Genomic DNA, 17,375 nt, shown 5'->3' on the forward strand with positions numbered 1-17,375 from the left:
AGGAAAGAATATAGAGAACCTTCTTGGTAGATTTTATGTTTAAAACAATGAATGTGAGTACTATGTCAATGAAATTTTTTAAAAACAAGAACATAAAACACTTACTGAAGCACAAAATTATAGTCCATTGTTTCACCTATACCGTGATGTTATTTCAGATATATTTAATCTGTGGGAGTATTTTTAAAAGAGTCTTCAATGCCTAAATGTCTAACTTCATGAGTATAGGGTCCTATAAAGTGCCAAACCAATTTCTGTTGCAGTTAAATGATGTTAAAAAGCAAATAAACCTGAGAGTGCTCTTTTTATAAAGCTCTGAAGTGAACTTTTACTTCTAAGACGGGAAGCTACAGAAACACAGGAGGGAGACCAAGAAGTCTGTGGCGATGCTTTCTTTGGGGCACAGCTGGATCCAGATGCTGTTCAGAAGAGCACTCCATGGAAGGGCCCACATAACTTCAGGATGTTTGCAATCACAGAGGAAAAATCCTTTATTTCCCATCTGTGCTCAGGAAACTTCCAATGGTAGTTTTTTGTATATTTTTCTTTGGAAGGCACATTATTTTATAACAGCCATATTGACTTGAAAATGAGTTTAAAGTAATTTCGTCTTGATTCTTATATTTAGTCATGTGTCTTGATTTAATAAATTTGGCATCTCTTGTTTTTATAAATATGCTTCCACAAAACACTGAAAAATGACAAATTATACATAGAAGATCTGGGGGGAAATCATGTATATAGGAGAATATATATGTTGGTAGGGCTCTCCTCCCAAGATGGCTATGGGTTTTGGGGTAGATGAGCAGATTACAACTGCTTTGACCTTCAGGAGAGCAATTCTCATATCTGAGCTTCTAGAAAGAAAAGAAAACGATCTTGAGTGATGAAGTGGCTTTACTCAGATGACTTCCCTTCAGCTGGAACTCCAAGAAGCGAGTGGGTCCCTGTGCCTGTTAGGGAGTGCCGAGGGAACGATGTGTGACATGACTTAGTGCACAGGCTCTCTTTTCCCTCGGTTTTAAAATTACTTCATTAAATAGCATGATTATTTCTATTCATGGCACATAAAACAGCCCTTAAGAATTATAAAATTCTAGGGCATTTATGTTTTGCTATCTTCTATTTATAGTTTGTATCATTTAATGTGCAATATCTTTATTGAAATAACACTCAAAATTCAAGGGTGCTCATTTCCAAGTGACTAATAGCTCTCCTTCCAAATGTATAACAGATTCCTCCTAATGTAATGTTTTTCAACAAAACATGGTAAACCTGAACTAAGATCATATCTTGCTATTCTGCACGTACAGTAGCTAAATTCAACAAACTAGTCAAGAATCCACAGAGGAGACATTCTTGCCCTGTCTGGACATGTATATCTGGGGAAAGAGAAGCCACGTGGGATCCCGCTATGATTTCTGAAACATCACAGATTTAAAGAAACAGAACCTCTTGTCTCGAGCCAAGTAGAAAGAAGGGAAAAGAAAAATTCTGTGTACAGGAGGAAGCCTGCATGCTAACTGGTAGCGTGTGTGTGTTCTTAATCATTTTACATCATTTTCTCATTTTATGAGGATTATATTACTGTGTTGGTAGCTTTGAGGGGTGGGATGCATCCTTGGTTTAGCAGTTGATTGAGTGAAAGTTTAAATTTAGGTTTATGTCATGTAAACATGTTCACAGTGACTGACAGACATTTGAAGATTTTTTAAACTGATTTGTCCTGCTACAGAGGTGAATCTGAATGATCAAAATAGAATGATTGATTTTTTCCTTGTCCTGTGTGTATCGTCAGAAGTGAGCCACATCAGAGGTATCCTAAGTAACTGGACTTGGCATCTTTCTAAAGCAAGGTTTTCTTAACTTGCTCAGTATTGATACTTTGGGCCTGATAATTGGGCGAGGCGGGGAGGGGTTCTCTTGTGTGTTGTAGGGTGTTTAGCAGCATCTCCAGTCTCTACCCCAGTAGATGCCAGTAGCAGACTACCCCCCAATCAACCCTGCCTGTCATGACAATCAAAAATGTCTCCAGACATAGTCAGATGCCCCGGAGAGGTAAAATGCCCCTGGTTGAGAAGCACTGCTGTAAAGGAAATGTGGGCTTTTTCCACCTAATGTAGTGGGCATATGAAGTAATGCCTCACACTTAAGGAATGTAAATCATGACATTCCTAAAACACAGATCTTGACAACTTTTACAATCCTATTCTTTCCTTGTGGTAAAACAGCTTCTTTATTGTTATAACTTGCTGTCACTACTTTCAGTTCAGACAATCTGCAATCCACCGCTTATTGAGAGGCAGTATGAAGCAGTGTTTATTTATGAACGTGGACTCCAAAGCCAGGTTGCTTGGGTTCAGATCGGAGTTCTAACATTTGCTGGCAATTGGGACCTTTGACACATTACTGACTCTTGCTCTGCCTTCCTTTGCTCATCTGTAAAATCCTCTATAATAAAACCCTGATATGCAAATCAACCAAACGGCAGAATGACCAGAACGACTGGTCGCTATGATGCACACTGACCACCAGGGGGCAGACATTTAATGCAGAAGCTGCCTCCTGGTGATCAATGTGCTCCACAGTGAGAGTGCCGCTCAGCCAGAAGCTGGGCTCACAGCTGGCGAGTGCAGCGGCGGTGGCAGGAGCCTCTTCCGCCTCCATGGCAGCACTAAGGAGCAGCGAGCCAAGCAGTAAGGAGCAGCGGGCAGTAAGAAGAGAGGGGTCCTGGACTGCGAGAGGGCGCAGGCCGGGCTGAGGGACACCCTCCCACCCTCACCCTCCAGTGCACAAATTTTGTGCACCAGACCTCTGGTAAGAATAATAACAGGACTTCACAGGATGGAAGAAGACATTACAGTTAAGTGCTTTGCTCCATGCCTGCCTTACCATAAGTGCTCAAAGAGTGCCTGCTTTGAGGCAAGCATCCTACTAAGTATTAGCAAACAGAGAGCTTAAACCACAGAGCTGGCTAGGACAAAGGACTATTTCTGAATATAATACCAAGAAGAACATAGAGCTGGTGAGCAGATTATAGGAAACAACAAAACTCAGTGTGAAGAAAATGGAATCAACTGGGCTTCAGGATCCAGATGAGAATGTTTAGAATATCAAAGCCATTTTAAAGTCCATTTCAAGAGAGTAGTCAGGGTTGCACATCTTGGGTCCAGGAGCAAAAAGACAAGCCAGGATTAGGGCATCCTTTTACAAGGGCACCCGGGCTCTGAGACTGAGGGTGAAGACACCTAGCCAGGTGTAGTTGAGATTGCTAGGTTATCTGTTTTGATGCCTTACAGTGCCTGAATGATTCAATTCTTATCTCAATTGCTTTTCCATGCAGCTCTCATTATGGATCAATAAATGTTTATTGAGCTTCTCTTCTGTGCTTAGCTGTGGGCTGCATGCTTTGGAGGACACAAAGAAATTTCTATGCAGTCCCCATGCACAAGTAAGATAAACTGTGAAGACAGTCATAAAACATCAAAATTGTACCCTAGCCGGTTTTTCTCAGTGATTAGAGCGTCGGCCCTCAGACTGAGGAGTCCTGGGTCTGATTCCGGTCAAGGACACGTACCTCAGTTGCAGGCTCGCTCCCTGGCCCCAGTCTGGGCACATGTGGGGGGCAGCCAATCAATGCTTCTCTTTTTCCCCCCCTTCCCCTTTCACTCTCTTTGAAAAACAATGGAAAAAAATATCCTCGGGTGAGGATTAACTAAAAATAAAAACAAAAAACCATCAAAATTGTAATATAAATATATAAGCTATGCCACAGTTAAGTACAGGAAACTTCTGAACTTTGAGTGCCTACTAAGTAACTGTTTTGCAGGAACAACCACAGAAATGGGGTTTCATTCATGGGTGCTTCTCAGGGGTTCTTTTCTTGTCACTTTGACAGTGACCCTGTCTCCCAGTGAAATGCAGAGAAGGGAGGAGGCCATGTCAAGTCACTCCCGGGGAAATGGCTCTCCCAGAGTCTGCAGCTTCGTTCGGGAGCAGTTCTGTTCCCAGCGTCGGGAAGTCCAGCTGGAAAGTCAGGCCACGTTTTCTTTGAAAACAATGAAGAACATGATAAAACTAATAACACCCTGGAGGTTATAGAGGCGTCCGTGGTCCAGCTGGAAATTCAACCACCATTTATTCCAAGTTCTAAACAATGGAAGTACAAGTAAACTTTTAATTATAAGCCTAATTTGGGGACTGCTTGTACATAATTAATTCCAAAGAAGTGATACAGACAACAATGGCTGTGAATTCAGACAAGGGAGCACTTTCCTCAACTCATACTGATCTGGAAGCCTTCATGACAATGTGGAGATGAGCTAGAATTATATAATATATATATATATATATTACAATGAAAAGATATTATTTAGGAAGTCAGACTTATCTTTGCTGTATTGCTAGCATTATGGTGCCTATAAAAATGTCATCTGGATATGATGTTTTGCTGGTCTCAGAAGTCAAGTAAGAGCCAATGAATTGAATTGTTACTTCAGTCACAGGAATATAAGCTCCATGGTTAAGTAATATTTGCTAGTCATTTCTTAACTGCTGAGTGGAGGCAACAGCTGTCTGATAAACATGGTACTTACCCACCTGACAAGTTTTGAAGATAGCACTCCTCTTACACAAGGAATATTCTATCAAAAATACCAGTGGAATGACTGTCACAAAGTCTGTGTTACTTTAAACCAATTTCTCAAAAGGAAAAGCCATCATCTGTCACTAATTAGGTGAAATTTAAATATGCCCTTGTATTCCCTTTGAATATTCATGAGGTGCTGTCAATCAGATGCCTTGGGTCTGAAACCAGAAGCTAAGCCAGAGGAACGTAACTACTGTGAGATTCAGATAAGCCCCTTTCCTTGCCGACTGGAACCTCTTTTTTCAAAGAGAAGATGAATAAATGCTTAGGGGCGGGTTCAGCCTTTTTGAAAACTCAGTGCAGACTCATCGTGGGTTCGACCCAGCCTGAAGATGGGGCTCATCTAAGTCCAGCAGCCCAGCAGCTGGGTAGTCCCGGGCTCTCCTGACATCCAGGCTACACTTTAGCCTCTTTGGGGCTTGTCCTTCTGTCTGGTCAAGATCAGGGAGCTTGCACTTGTTTGAATTTTGAACTATTTTTCATAAATGAAGCGATTCAAAAATATAGCCAGGTGTAAGCGTAAATTTGAACTTTCAAAAACTGCAGGTCTCAAAAAGTCTGTATTTCCCACAAGTCTTGTAGGACCAACTTGCATTGCCAGGAAACACCCCTCCCTTCCTGTCCATCTTCAGAGCCGGAGGGATCTTAGAGACCACGCTCCTAATCGGTGACTTTACAGACGGAGAAACAGGGACTTCCCAAAGGTCCAGTGACTGGAGCCACTAGTCAAATGATGTTTTCACTCTCGTGCTGTCTCAATATTTCTTGTCTTTTTAATAAAGGCCGTGTCTCCTAACTCCTCCAGCAAGCACAGTATCTAAGAAGACAAAATGAAAAAACTCATGAGAGAAGCCAAGTATAGGAGATGTTGTTTTTTTCCTTTTTCCTTCAGAGACTTTATCTTGTTTCTTTTGAGTGCGTGCTGAGAGGCTGCAGACCCAGGGCAGGTGGGAGTGGCAGTTAGTGCCAGGCTCCCTTAGGACCACGCGAGAGACCACCTCCCATCGCTTCTGACGCCATCTCTTGTGGGAAGGTACATTACAGGCCCGTGTTCAGGTTGCCAGAACCTGAACAAACAGCTATTCATACTAGTTTGTACCTGTACAAAAAAAAAAATGAGCTGTCACTTCTACAGCATGAATATTAAAAATCCCCCTCAGGGAAGAGAACGAAAATGTAAAGCAGATGATTTAAGCAAGCAGGGTGGAGGCTTGCCCTGGGGAGGGAAGGCTCTCGCCCCAGCTGGTGAGTCACGAGGCGGCAGCTCAGAGCCCCGCAGGGAGCACTGGGTGTGCAGGTGTGTGTGCCGGTAAACTAGCCGTGCTTCCGTAGGGGGACCCCACCTCCCTAAGCCTCGGTGTCCTTGGCCAGAACGGAACAGTAACCATGACCTCTTAAGGCAGTGGTTCTCAACCTTCCTAATGCCGCGACCCTTTAATACAGTTCCTCATGTTGTGGTGACGCCCAACCATAACATTATTTTCGTTGCTACTTCATAACTGTAATTTTGCTACTGTTATGAATCGTAATGTAAATATCGGATATGCTATATGTTTTTTCTGATGGTCTCGACCCACAGGTTGAGGGGTCTGTGCCGTTTAAAGGAAAATGAGTGTAAAATCCTTTTGTGAACTGGAAAGTTTTCTATAAATAAGAGTCTCAATCGACATAACATTGTGAAGCCATAGCCCTTTGCGGAAAGGAGCCATAATGTGTTGGCCGTTTGAATCTGAGAGACTATGTGTCCTCATGCCCGACTTGGGACTGTTTGGTCCCAGACAAAACAGCCTACCAGGAAGCATGTTGTGAAATAGAGTAAAGGCTGCCTGGAGCATTCCCAGAGCATTTGCTGTGCTGGGCAGAACGCTGTCAGCACGCCGGAAGTCAGTGAGTGTGCACGTGGGAGCACACATCTGGGTGTGGCTCAGTTTTGCCCAGCCTGCTGGGCCTGCATGCCTTTTCTTTCCTTTTTTTTTTTTTTTTTTTTTGCTTTAGCCAAAATCACTGAATTAGAATGGAAAGAACATCATGGGGCCTAAATAAGTTCTCTCCAACTACAAAGTTGCATGATTCTAGAAGTCTAAGTCTGGCCGGCTTTCAGACGTGGTATTTGCTCGGTGTTGGACATTAGAGAATGGGCGTCTATTTCACAAGGGGTGGGAGCCTTAGAGGCCCCCTTTCCTCTGTGTGCAGAGTGCTCTTTCAGCCTTTTACACTCCCTGTCACCAGCTCCATTCCACATACACTAGCTTCCTGTGTGTGAACTTGGGATTTTCCTGCCTCTGAGACGTTGCTTTTGTTCTTCTCTTCCAGCAGATGTCTGTCTACCTGACTGGTTTCTTGCCAATGTCAGGGCTTCACTTAATCACCATGTGCTCTGTCAACCCAGGAACCAAGAGGCCACTGGTTCAATTCCCGGTCAGGGCACATGCCCAGGTTACAGGCTCCATCTCCAATAGGAGGCATGCAGGAGGCAGCTGACCGATGATGATTCTCTCATTTTATCAATGTTTCTATCTCTCTCTCCCTCTCCCTTCCTCTCTTTCTAAAAATCAATAAAAATATATTTCAAAAAAACACACACCATCTGCTCAAGGAGGCCTTTCCTAACCAACCATCATACACACCCACACACACACACACACGATTACATAAATATTATATGTATAATTATATGCAAGTGTATATTTTTATATTTACATACACACACACACACACACACACACATATATACACTTCTCTACTTAGTTTGTTGTACCATTACCCTCACCCCTAAAATGTAAGTTCCAGGAGGGTAAGAAGCCCTTTGCTTTATTCACAGCTATGGCCCAAGCATCTGCCACTGTGCCTGGCACACAATCCACACCAGAAAAATATCTGTTGAATGAATGAAGTTGAAGTGACAAAAGAAGCCTTCCACATCCATAACATATTGCAAGTTATAAAGTGCTTGCTCGTACATTTTTCTTGCTTGCCTTCATTTCCCACATCTTGTAGGACGACAGCCTTGTGGGATAGGGAAGGCAGTTGTTACCCTAGGTTGACAGGTGAGGACTCAGAGATATTGAGTGATTTATGAGTGGAGATTTGTATCTCCCCTTGGATGTCTGGTGGTCAGGTCAAACTCAGCATGTCCAAAAATGAACACTTATTTTCCCATCTCATGTATGACAACTTCATCTATTACTTAGGCCGAAAGCCTTGGTGTCATCTTGATTACTGTCTCTCACACTCCACATCTGGGCAACCAGAGATAGTTCTATATCCAAAGATTCCCTGCCTCCAGCCATTGTTCTCTACCTCACTCCACCACTCTGGTGCAAGCCGCTACCACTGTCACCTGATCTGCCTCAATGGCCTCCAAGCTGCCCCACCCTCCCCCTCTCCCCCGCCTCTGCCCATCTCTGAAATCAAAGCACAAATCTGGGTTAATTCCTAGTCCATTGTTTTTGCTCCTGTCAAATTTTATTAGTCCAATGCTTCTGCTTCTGCCTGGAACTCTCCTTACGTAGAACACTCTGTTCTGCTCTCTTCTCCTTTCTCTTCTTCTGGCTAAATCCCACTATTTGCTTTGCCTTCCTGCACATGTTTCCTCTCAGGAGGAGTAGCTCTTCCCCAGCTGACCTGTCCGACTCTGCCATCCAGCACCACTTGACTACTAAGAGCACCCGTACCCTGCAGAATCCAGCCACCTGTGCCCACCGAGCTGGGGCATCTGCAGCCTGAGGTCAAGAGGAAAGACTCGCAGCATTTACCCCCAGAGCTATCACAGTGCTCACTCAAAGCAATTGTTGAATTGAGTTATTGATTATTAAACATCACTGAGGCATTCTGGGTAAATAGCAGCAGTTTTTAAATGTGAAGAACTATTTATTACAGGGAATACCATCATCTCCACAGCATTTCTCTTCACATCTCATTATAAGCTCTCATTCTCTCAATACCTTGGTAAATTTATGAAGATTAGATATAGCTTTTTCTTCCCAGATCCTCATAAATGGGGCTCCATTTTGTGCTTATTTCTTTATAGTTGTCATTCAGTGTGTAGCTTCATGGGCCATAAGTAAAATGCAGAGCATTCCAGGTGAACACCTTTGCTTTGATCATTGTCTTTCCTGACTTGGGGGAAACCAGGTTGCCTGACGAGAGGACTCCACACTCTGTCTCCTTGAAGTATCACCAAGAGGAAGTGACAGGGGAAGAAACAAAGGGACACAAAGGGGTCCTTTCCTCTCATTTATTTCCCTCCTTTGTAGTCAGCCAGCATAGGAACTGCAAGGCTGAGAGAGAGACCAGCCACAGAGAATCCAGTCAGGACAGTGGAGAGAGTGTGTGTGGACCATCAGGGTGAGGAGCAGGAAAATTAAAATGAATTTCCAGACAGTCTTGATGGCTGAGGATGAAGGAAATAAGGATGAAGGTAAAGAGCTGATTTGTGTGACTAAGGGAATCAAAGACAACTAAAAGTTGCTACACTTAGAGAGGATTTTGGAGTTTCTGATCTGGACAGAAAAACTTACCAACTACTAACTTAAGGTCAGAGAATGTCTGTGAAGAAGAGTTTGAGGATCTATAATGCCAAACTTCTGAAAGGGTTATCAGCACGGATACCAAAGCTACCAAGGATGATGGACTGCAGTGTGGCAGACAGGAGGACATCTTTCCAGGCTGAAGTCATCCAAGGATGTGAGGGAATATTCTAGATGTAGGTAGGGAATGTGTGTGTGTGTTAACTGCCATTGAGTCAGCTCCGACTCCTGGAGACCCTGTGAATGAGTGATGTCCACCGTGTCCTGTCCCAGCAGCTTTGCTCAGCTCCTGGAGACGCATGCCTGTGGCTTCTTTCAGGGAGTCAATCCGTCTCATGTTTGGTGTTTCTCTTGTCCTGCTGCCTTCTATTTTTCCCAGCATTAATGTCTTTTCCAAAAAGCCCTGCCTTTTCATGATGTGCCCAAGTAAGGTAGCTTCAGTTTTGTCATTTTTGCCTCATGATGTTTCAGACTTAATTTGCTCTAGGACCCACTTGTTCATCGTTCTAGTGGTCTGGGTACCTGTAGAGCTCTCCTCTAATACTGTGTTTCAAATTAATCAATATTTTCCCCATCGGTCTTCTTCACTGTCCAACTTTTTTTTAATTGTTTTTTATTGCTTAAAGTATTACAAAGAGTAGTACATATGTCTCCTTTTTTTTCCCCCTTGACCCTCCCCCGGTTCACTATCCAACTTTTGCATCCGTACATAGTGATTGGGAATAGGAGGGTGTGAATGATCATAGCCTTGGTCTCAAATGGCACCAGGGAAGGTACAGATGAGTAATTCAGAAGCGGGGAGATGAAGTGGCAATAGGGAACATAGAACTCCTTTCTTCTCCATGAGCAGTGGGCAGGAGAACAAACAGCAGCCCTCAAGGTCAGGGTTATAAACAATATTTTTTAATGACCCTGTGTGTATTCAGTCCTCATCTAATGTTTGTACATGCAGGAAAAGTGCAAGATATGGTCTTTAAAGGCGTGCAGTGGTAGGGGGACAATATTAATGCGCACAGAACATTGTAGCCCCATTGTAGTCACCATCAACTCCATCAATATTGCCTCAATACATCTGGATGCTTGAATGAAAAGTTAACATTTGTTGGAAGTTTTTGGAAGAATGTCTTTAGTATATAGCTCTTTCACCAGTAGGTTAGAGTGCGGGCAAAAATAGAAAGCTGGCTGCTCAGAGTCCTCTTTGAAGCTGTATCACAAGTTCAGATCATTTGAATTCCAGTGTTTTGTTGAACTCATTTGAAAATAGTGTCTTCAATTACTTTGGTTTTTTTCCCTTCATACCAGAGAGTCAGGGCATGAGCAAACAACTTGAAGCCTGTTCACTATTCAGTTCTGGGAAATGCCTTTGGCACTGGGCTTTAATTCACTGAGATTTCTCCCAGAAAAAAAAAAAAAGTGACTTTGTGAAAGGAAGGTGCTGCTTAATGATGGTACTCTATCGCTGCTGTGTCCACAGCAGCTTGCACTGTGGCGTGTAGCACAACTTAAGTGCTCAAAAACATTTGTTGAGGACTCATTGACTGTCCCTTTCTGGGGGTAGAGGAATGAGCCGGAGCAAAAAACAAATCAGACAATGTTAGAACTAGAAGTGAATTGATGGACCACCTAGAAAGTATTCTCAGAATGCCAGCCCTGGTTACAATCATTGTTACTGGCTGTCCTGCACCACTAGGTTTCAATGTTAGTAACTGGTTAGGGAGGAGAATGCCCCTGACTGGGGGCCTAAGCAATCCTATCAGCTCCCTTGGCTGGTTTCACCTAGATCCCCAGCATTTGTTTAGGATCTTTAAAAACATAGCCTAAGGGCTTCATTACAGGGGAATTACCAGTCTCAGACTTGTTACAGCCTTGACTTGTTTTTTAATAGCCATTAATTTACTCAGATAGGCAATGATAAGGACTTAACTCAGTAATGAGGGCTCAGAACAAAGGCAAGTCCATGGTCAAAAATGTTAGAGGTGAAAACTTGAATCAAAAACGTTGTATAAATTGAGTTACTTACTAAAAATTTTCCCTCAAATGCACATTTTTCCGTGCCTCTACTCTAAAGACAAAGCAGACTGTGAGCAGTGTAGGCTTTGCTATGTCTTCACAGACAGACAGGTGCTTGCAGGAAAGCCCATTGTTGCAGCAGGAATTTCAATACTGGGATCAGCACTTTCCCTGGATTTGGACTTGAGTTTTTATTAATATTATGCTTGGGCCCTGAAAACATTCATTCATCCAGGCTGACTTACTGTGCTAAATGACTAGTTAACCACATATACTAATCCCATAAATATGGTTTATGGAATGATAGAAAATGGTTTATGAAATCACTTTTAAACCATTTTTTCAACAGTAATTATACCAATCGTGTAATACCTTAAACCAAGCGATATTGGCAAGAATTAGCTTAAGCATCTTTAATATTTTGATGATTATTATACAAAATTGTCCCTGCAATAAAATGAGAGGGTCATATATAATTTCTCTTCTTTCACTGCATTTCACTTTTTTTCCCCTTTCACATTAAAACATACTTCATAACATTTCATCATGGGCAAAGGCTGCATAAGTTTCCAGTTGCTGTAATTTAGTTAAACCATAAAATTGTTTCCAGATTACCAACCATGAAATGGAAAGACAATCTTATTTATGAATTTATAAATCAGATAATCTCCCTCAAATGAATCCTGAAACCAGAAACACTTTGATGATTAAATAGGGGGGGAAAAGTTTTCTCATTTCCATGTGTCGAAAAATTGTATTTTTGTAACGTGGTTTTGGCTGAGGCAGTGGAACACGCGTGTGCAGTCAGCGCCTCGGCCACGTGCAGGACCCACCGTTACCTGGGCAATGGGAGAGAATTGCACCCCTCAGGTGTCAGCTCAAATGTTCTGAACTCTGGAGGCTCTGAAAGATCCTGTCTTCCTTCTGGGGCCCAGATGGTGGCATAGCACAGAGGAGGCCACCCAGGGAGCACTTTCTTCTAGCCTCACAGATACAAAAAGGAGAACCAAGGGTGTGATACCAGGCCTGAGTCTAGGGCCTTTCCTTCAAAGCATCCAGACCCTGACCCCAGAAAGCTCTGTAGCTATGTGGACATGATCCCTATGGAGTAAGAAGAGGGGTGTGGATTTGTGGGTTGTCTTCCTCTGCATCCTAAAACCATTGTCTGGGGAAGCGCAGCAAAGAGCCAAGTACCCACTGAGCCAAGGAAATGGAACTCTATGGACGCTCGTGTGGAGACCACCCCGCCTGTGCTGTAACATTGTGCGATTCCAATCGCTGTGATGGATCAGTTGCAGATCAATGCCCTGAATCTGGAATGGCCCAGGTGCTTTGTTTTGGTTTTTAATGCTACGCTGACCTTTCTTAGACAAGGTCATGAAACCCGTTGGCCAGTGAGGGTTCAGAAAGAACAGTGATTTAGCCCTAATCAGGGCTATGCCTAGAGCCAATGTTGAATCTCTTCTCCTGCCATTTCCCTCTTACCAGATTCTCATTTATTCTCTATAGTCATAGACCTACCTGTTTCTTACATTTCGTACATAGTAGTGCTGTCCTCTGTCTGCAGTTATGTTGTGACCATGCCTTCCTGTTCCACACTCCAGCTTCATGGATCCCCTCAAGTCGCTTACTCACCAAAGCTGTCTAGACCCTAAAAATGTCATGCTGCTTTTAAAAGAAGAAAGAAGAAAGCAGTGCTTTGTATTTGCCTAGGATTGGATGAGAGCGGGAAACGAGTACATCTTGAGGTGGTTCTGAACGTACCTCGACTCCGAGGGTCATGAGTTTGACTTCGAGCATTACCGTGGGAAGAACGGGGGCCCTGGACAGCTTTCACCCGCTACTCAGTGGGTCCTTGTGGAAGTCACTCATTTCCCAAGAGCCCATTGTGTGAGTCTGTGTCTCCCACATGGCAGGCAGCATGATCAGCCACTAGCCAATCATTTCTGAGACGCCATAGCGACTTGGGTCTGATGAACATGGGATAGCCATTAGGTATTTACTAACCTGCTTTCTTGAGGGTAGCTTCTTCCTAAATTTTCTCTTTGGCACATGCGCTCTGCTATGACAGAGAGGAGACCAGGAGCATAGGTGTGACTGAAAATGCTTTGCAGCTCCGGGGTTCAGCATTCACTGCCACACCTGGAAACACCTGGAAACTTGCTGCATGGAGATAGAGATGCGTTCCCACTCACTGCTCGAGACTTCTCCTTTCCACACTCCCAGAGCAAAGAGATCACACTATTCATGCTTAAATTCTTTCTTCTTCCTTAGTGGGTTTACAACCATGAACTGCCTAGACTGCATGACTTTCATCCAAGAAACTCAGTATTGTGACAGACCAGCCATTTTAAACGAAAGAAAATGCATGGAATTCTGAAGTCAGAAGCTTGTAATTGTGAAATTAAACTCCGTGTTTCATAAGGGTTATATTCCAAAGGCAAAAGGCAAGGCCAAAATAGTTGTGTACGGACAAAACTACCCTTGAAAGTCTGCTGGATTGTCATGAACTTTAAGATATAGATATAGCATCTCTCAGTAAGCCCAACTTAACCAGTTATTGTTTTCCAGGGAAAGAACAGACCACCACAGTTTCCACTGGGTACCAGATAAAGTAGTTGGCTGCTATGTAAAAGCCACAGTGTGTGCATATGCAGTGTGTAGCACGGGCGGCATTGCCGCTTACACTGGGAAAGGTTGGCGGCACTGAGACCGCAGTGAAGAGTGGGGTCCCTTCTCTGTCTCAAGCTCACACTAGGACACCTGCGCATGGGGCACAAAGGCCGGCAAGGTGCCGCCGCTCTTCAAGCTGCCCTTCCCTGCCTGTCTTTGTTGTTTTAAACTCCCAAGTAAACATAACTGAATTTGCCTGCAGTCACGTGTGATGTCCTCTGCCAGTAGAGGGAGCCACTTGTGATGTTGTCTGTTTAATGTGTTGAAAATAATGGTAATAGCTCTGTGAAACGGACGTTGTCTGAGGCACAAATATTTGAGCCAAACGAATTGTGATGAAGCATTAGGGAGCCCGAACAGGTGCGGCATCTGTGCACAATAAACAGTTGGGGTTATTCATTCATGTTGGGGATATTTTTTTTTCTTCTTGCTCCTGTGGAAGCCCTTTAACACAGGTTAAAGTTCCTGTGTCATTAGATTGAGCACCATTCACCCCAGAGTCAGACATTGACTTCAACCATCTTTCCATGGCCTTCAGAGACAGTCATTGGTGTTGCTCTCAGACGATAAAACACGTTTTACCTCACACACAACACATCCCCATCATTGACGCCCAAACCGGTCATCAGTTCCCCCGCTGAGGAGCACAGCTTAGAGGCCTGAGCCACTGGCACAGCTGGCCTAGGCCGCCGCCGGTGCCAGACGTAAAATGGCAGAAGCAGGGCAGGAAGGCCCGAGAACACTCCACGCAAGCAGAGTTGTTTCTGAGGGAGACACTTTCCAGTTTCGCAGGAGGCCTCTCAGGTCTGCACAGCGTCTTCTCAGTGAGGTCTTGGGGTTAGTATTAAACTCCCATCACGACGCAAGCTCAGCAGGGATTGGCAGGCCCGTCACGTTCTCCGAGCCGGGCGGGTGCATTTTGCTGGCCTACTAGGTGGTACCTTTTATGACCCTCGGGTGATCATTCACCAGACGAACCAGTCTGCAAGTCAATAAAGCTTTAACAAACAATTCTCTTGTTTTACAGAGAGAGGATGCAAGCCATGGAGAGACAGATTGCCAGTTTAACTGGCCTTGTTCAGTCTGCGCTTTTTAAAGGGCCCCTAACAAGTAATAGCAAAGATGCATCTAGGTAAAAAGAAGAAACAAACCCATTAAATAATTCCATCTGTTTCTCTTTAATCATTAAGATAATTCACTCATTCAAATCCGTTTTCTTGTAATCATTTCAAGGCTGAAAATAGTTACATCTCTCTGAATCATGGTTTGTTTGTTTGTTTTTTCCTTCTGGTAATTCTTGGTCGAAGGTAACCCTTTGGCCCAAGAAGGGTAAATGGGCTTCCCAGTGCATGTGGCTTCATGGACCACTGCGCAGTGCCTGCAGCCACCGTCCACACGTCTCCACCTCCGCCATCCTCTGAAAGTCATGAGTGCCCACCTGCTGTCTTCCACCCGCAGTGTCAGTGCACACCTGGGAAGCCTTTTCCATCCCGGCCAATCGTGGTGCTGATGCTAAAATCCCCTCATTGCTTGATACCATCACTACCTGCTGCTCATTGCTTAGAATAATGAATGGAGGGGGCGGAAAAAAAGGCATTTTGGAAATTGTATAGCTGACTCTCTTTTTCTTTTATTCAGCGAGAAGATGATGAAAACACCAGCTACTAAGAACCACACAGAGAGTGCAGGTAAGTGTTCTTGGAGCGTTGGGGAGCCTGCAGGCTGCCGTGGGTGCACTCTGCTTGTTGCAGAAGTCCGTGACCTTTCCCGAAGTCATCGACATGGTGTGATTTCAGAGACTTTCCCTATAATGTCCGCCCCATCACACCTTCCCTGCTTAATGCGGAAATTCCAGATTCGTCATTAATTTGGGAGGGACTAAGCCCTTTGGTCTTCTCCCTTCAGTGTTCATTCATTCATTCACTATTCATTCACTTACTCATTTATATGGCCAAACATCCAACAAATATTTATGTGCATAGTACTGGGTAAGGACGACAGGGGGCATGATTCAGACACAGCTGCTTGCCTAGAATTCCGAATCCCGTGGAGGAAATGAATATGGGGCAAGTAATTACATGAGCATTGAGTGTGACGCAAAAGTGAAGGATGAATGTTTAACTGACAGTTCTAGCCTAGACCAAGGCCGTTTCCCTGAGGAAGTGACACACACTGAGACCTGACAGATGAACAGGATTTAGGTAGTGAAGGGGGAAGGGAAGAGCCGTCCAGGATGAGGAATTTAGATAATAATCTAAGTGCAAAGTGAAGCCGTTGGAAGGCTCTGCACTAGGGAAGGACCTCAGCCCAGGGCAGCATGGTAATGGGTGAAAAGGGGCGAATGCTGACAGGGGCCACCAATGATCGAGTCGGGAGAAGAAGGTATCCTTGGACCAAGGCCTGCTTTTTAAATGCCAGCATCGCGCCCCATCCCCCTCCCTCACCCCCCTCTCAAAGGGCCCCAATTAAATTCCATGTGGAATTCCCTAGTATCCTGCTATATTTGATGCACATCTTATCCTGCAGGCTCAAGGCAGACCTCTGTCGAGAATATGAGGTCGTCCTGCCCCCTGGGTTAGAAATAGAATCATTACCAGGGACGTGTTCAGCCTCTGAATTACACAGGAAGCATGTGGCAAGTTGGGTGAAACCTCTAATTTGGGGAAGCCACAGAGTGTTGTGCAGCGCGGTGGAATGGACAGAATCTGGGACTTCAGCTGGACCTCGGTTAGTCCTGGGCTACGTGCAGGCAGTTCAGCTGCTCAGCCAACAGGGCTGGTCTTCCAGCCCTCCCGGGCCTCTGGGGCCTGTTGGTTTACTTAGAAGTTAATCAGTGGCCGTGCATCCAGAGAATTATTTCACAGAAATCACTAAACTTGTCTTCAGAGCAAGTGCCAGTTTGTTTTGGAGATACTTGTTCATTCATTTCTTTTTCGACCTATTATGAACTTAAGGGGAAAAGGAACCTATGGCACTCATAGAAAGAGAGAGTGGAATGGTGGTTACTGGGAGATGGGAAATGGGGAGGTGTTGGTCAGAAAGTACAAACTTCCAGTTGGAAGATGAGTAAGTTCTGTGGAATTAATGCACAGCATGGTGATTATAGATAATAATACATCAGAGAAAGACAAGTGCCATATGATTTCACTTATATGTGGAATCTAATGAACAAGATAAACTAACAAGCAAAACAGAAACAGACTCTTAGACACAGAGAACAGACTGATAGCTGTGGAGGGTGGGCGGTGCTGGGTGAAAATCCTTGAAAGGATTAAGCAGAAAAAACAACTCATAGACACAGACAACAGTATGGTGATTAGTAGGGGGAAAAGGCAGTGTGGGGAGGGAGAATAGGGTATAAGGGGAATAAATGATGGAAGGAGACTTGACTTGGAGTGATAAACATACAGGTGATGTATTATAGAATTGTACACCTGAAACCTATATAATCTTATTAACCAATGTCACCCCAATAAATTCAATAAAAAAGAAAAAAATACTGAACTATATACTTG

General features: G+C 44.0%; 1 protein-coding gene across 1 annotated transcript in view; it reads left to right on the top strand.

Annotated features, from left to right (window-relative positions):
* KIAA1217 (KIAA1217 ortholog) overlaps positions 1-17,375 on the top strand; it is a 306,068-nt gene that overhangs the window by 243,107 nt on the left and 45,586 nt on the right. Inside the window, 1 exon segment of the mRNA XM_070432834.1 lies at positions 15,499-15,548. Coding sequence (XP_070288935.1) covers positions 15,499-15,548 — 50 coding nt within the window.

The sequence above is a fragment of the Myotis yumanensis genome, unplaced genomic scaffold (assembly GCF_028538775.1).
Source record: "Myotis yumanensis isolate MYYU_CA2020_CCGP unplaced genomic scaffold, mMyoYum1.0.hap1 SCAF_1, whole genome shotgun sequence".
NCBI classification, from domain to species: Eukaryota; Metazoa; Chordata; class Mammalia; order Chiroptera; family Vespertilionidae; genus Myotis; species Myotis yumanensis.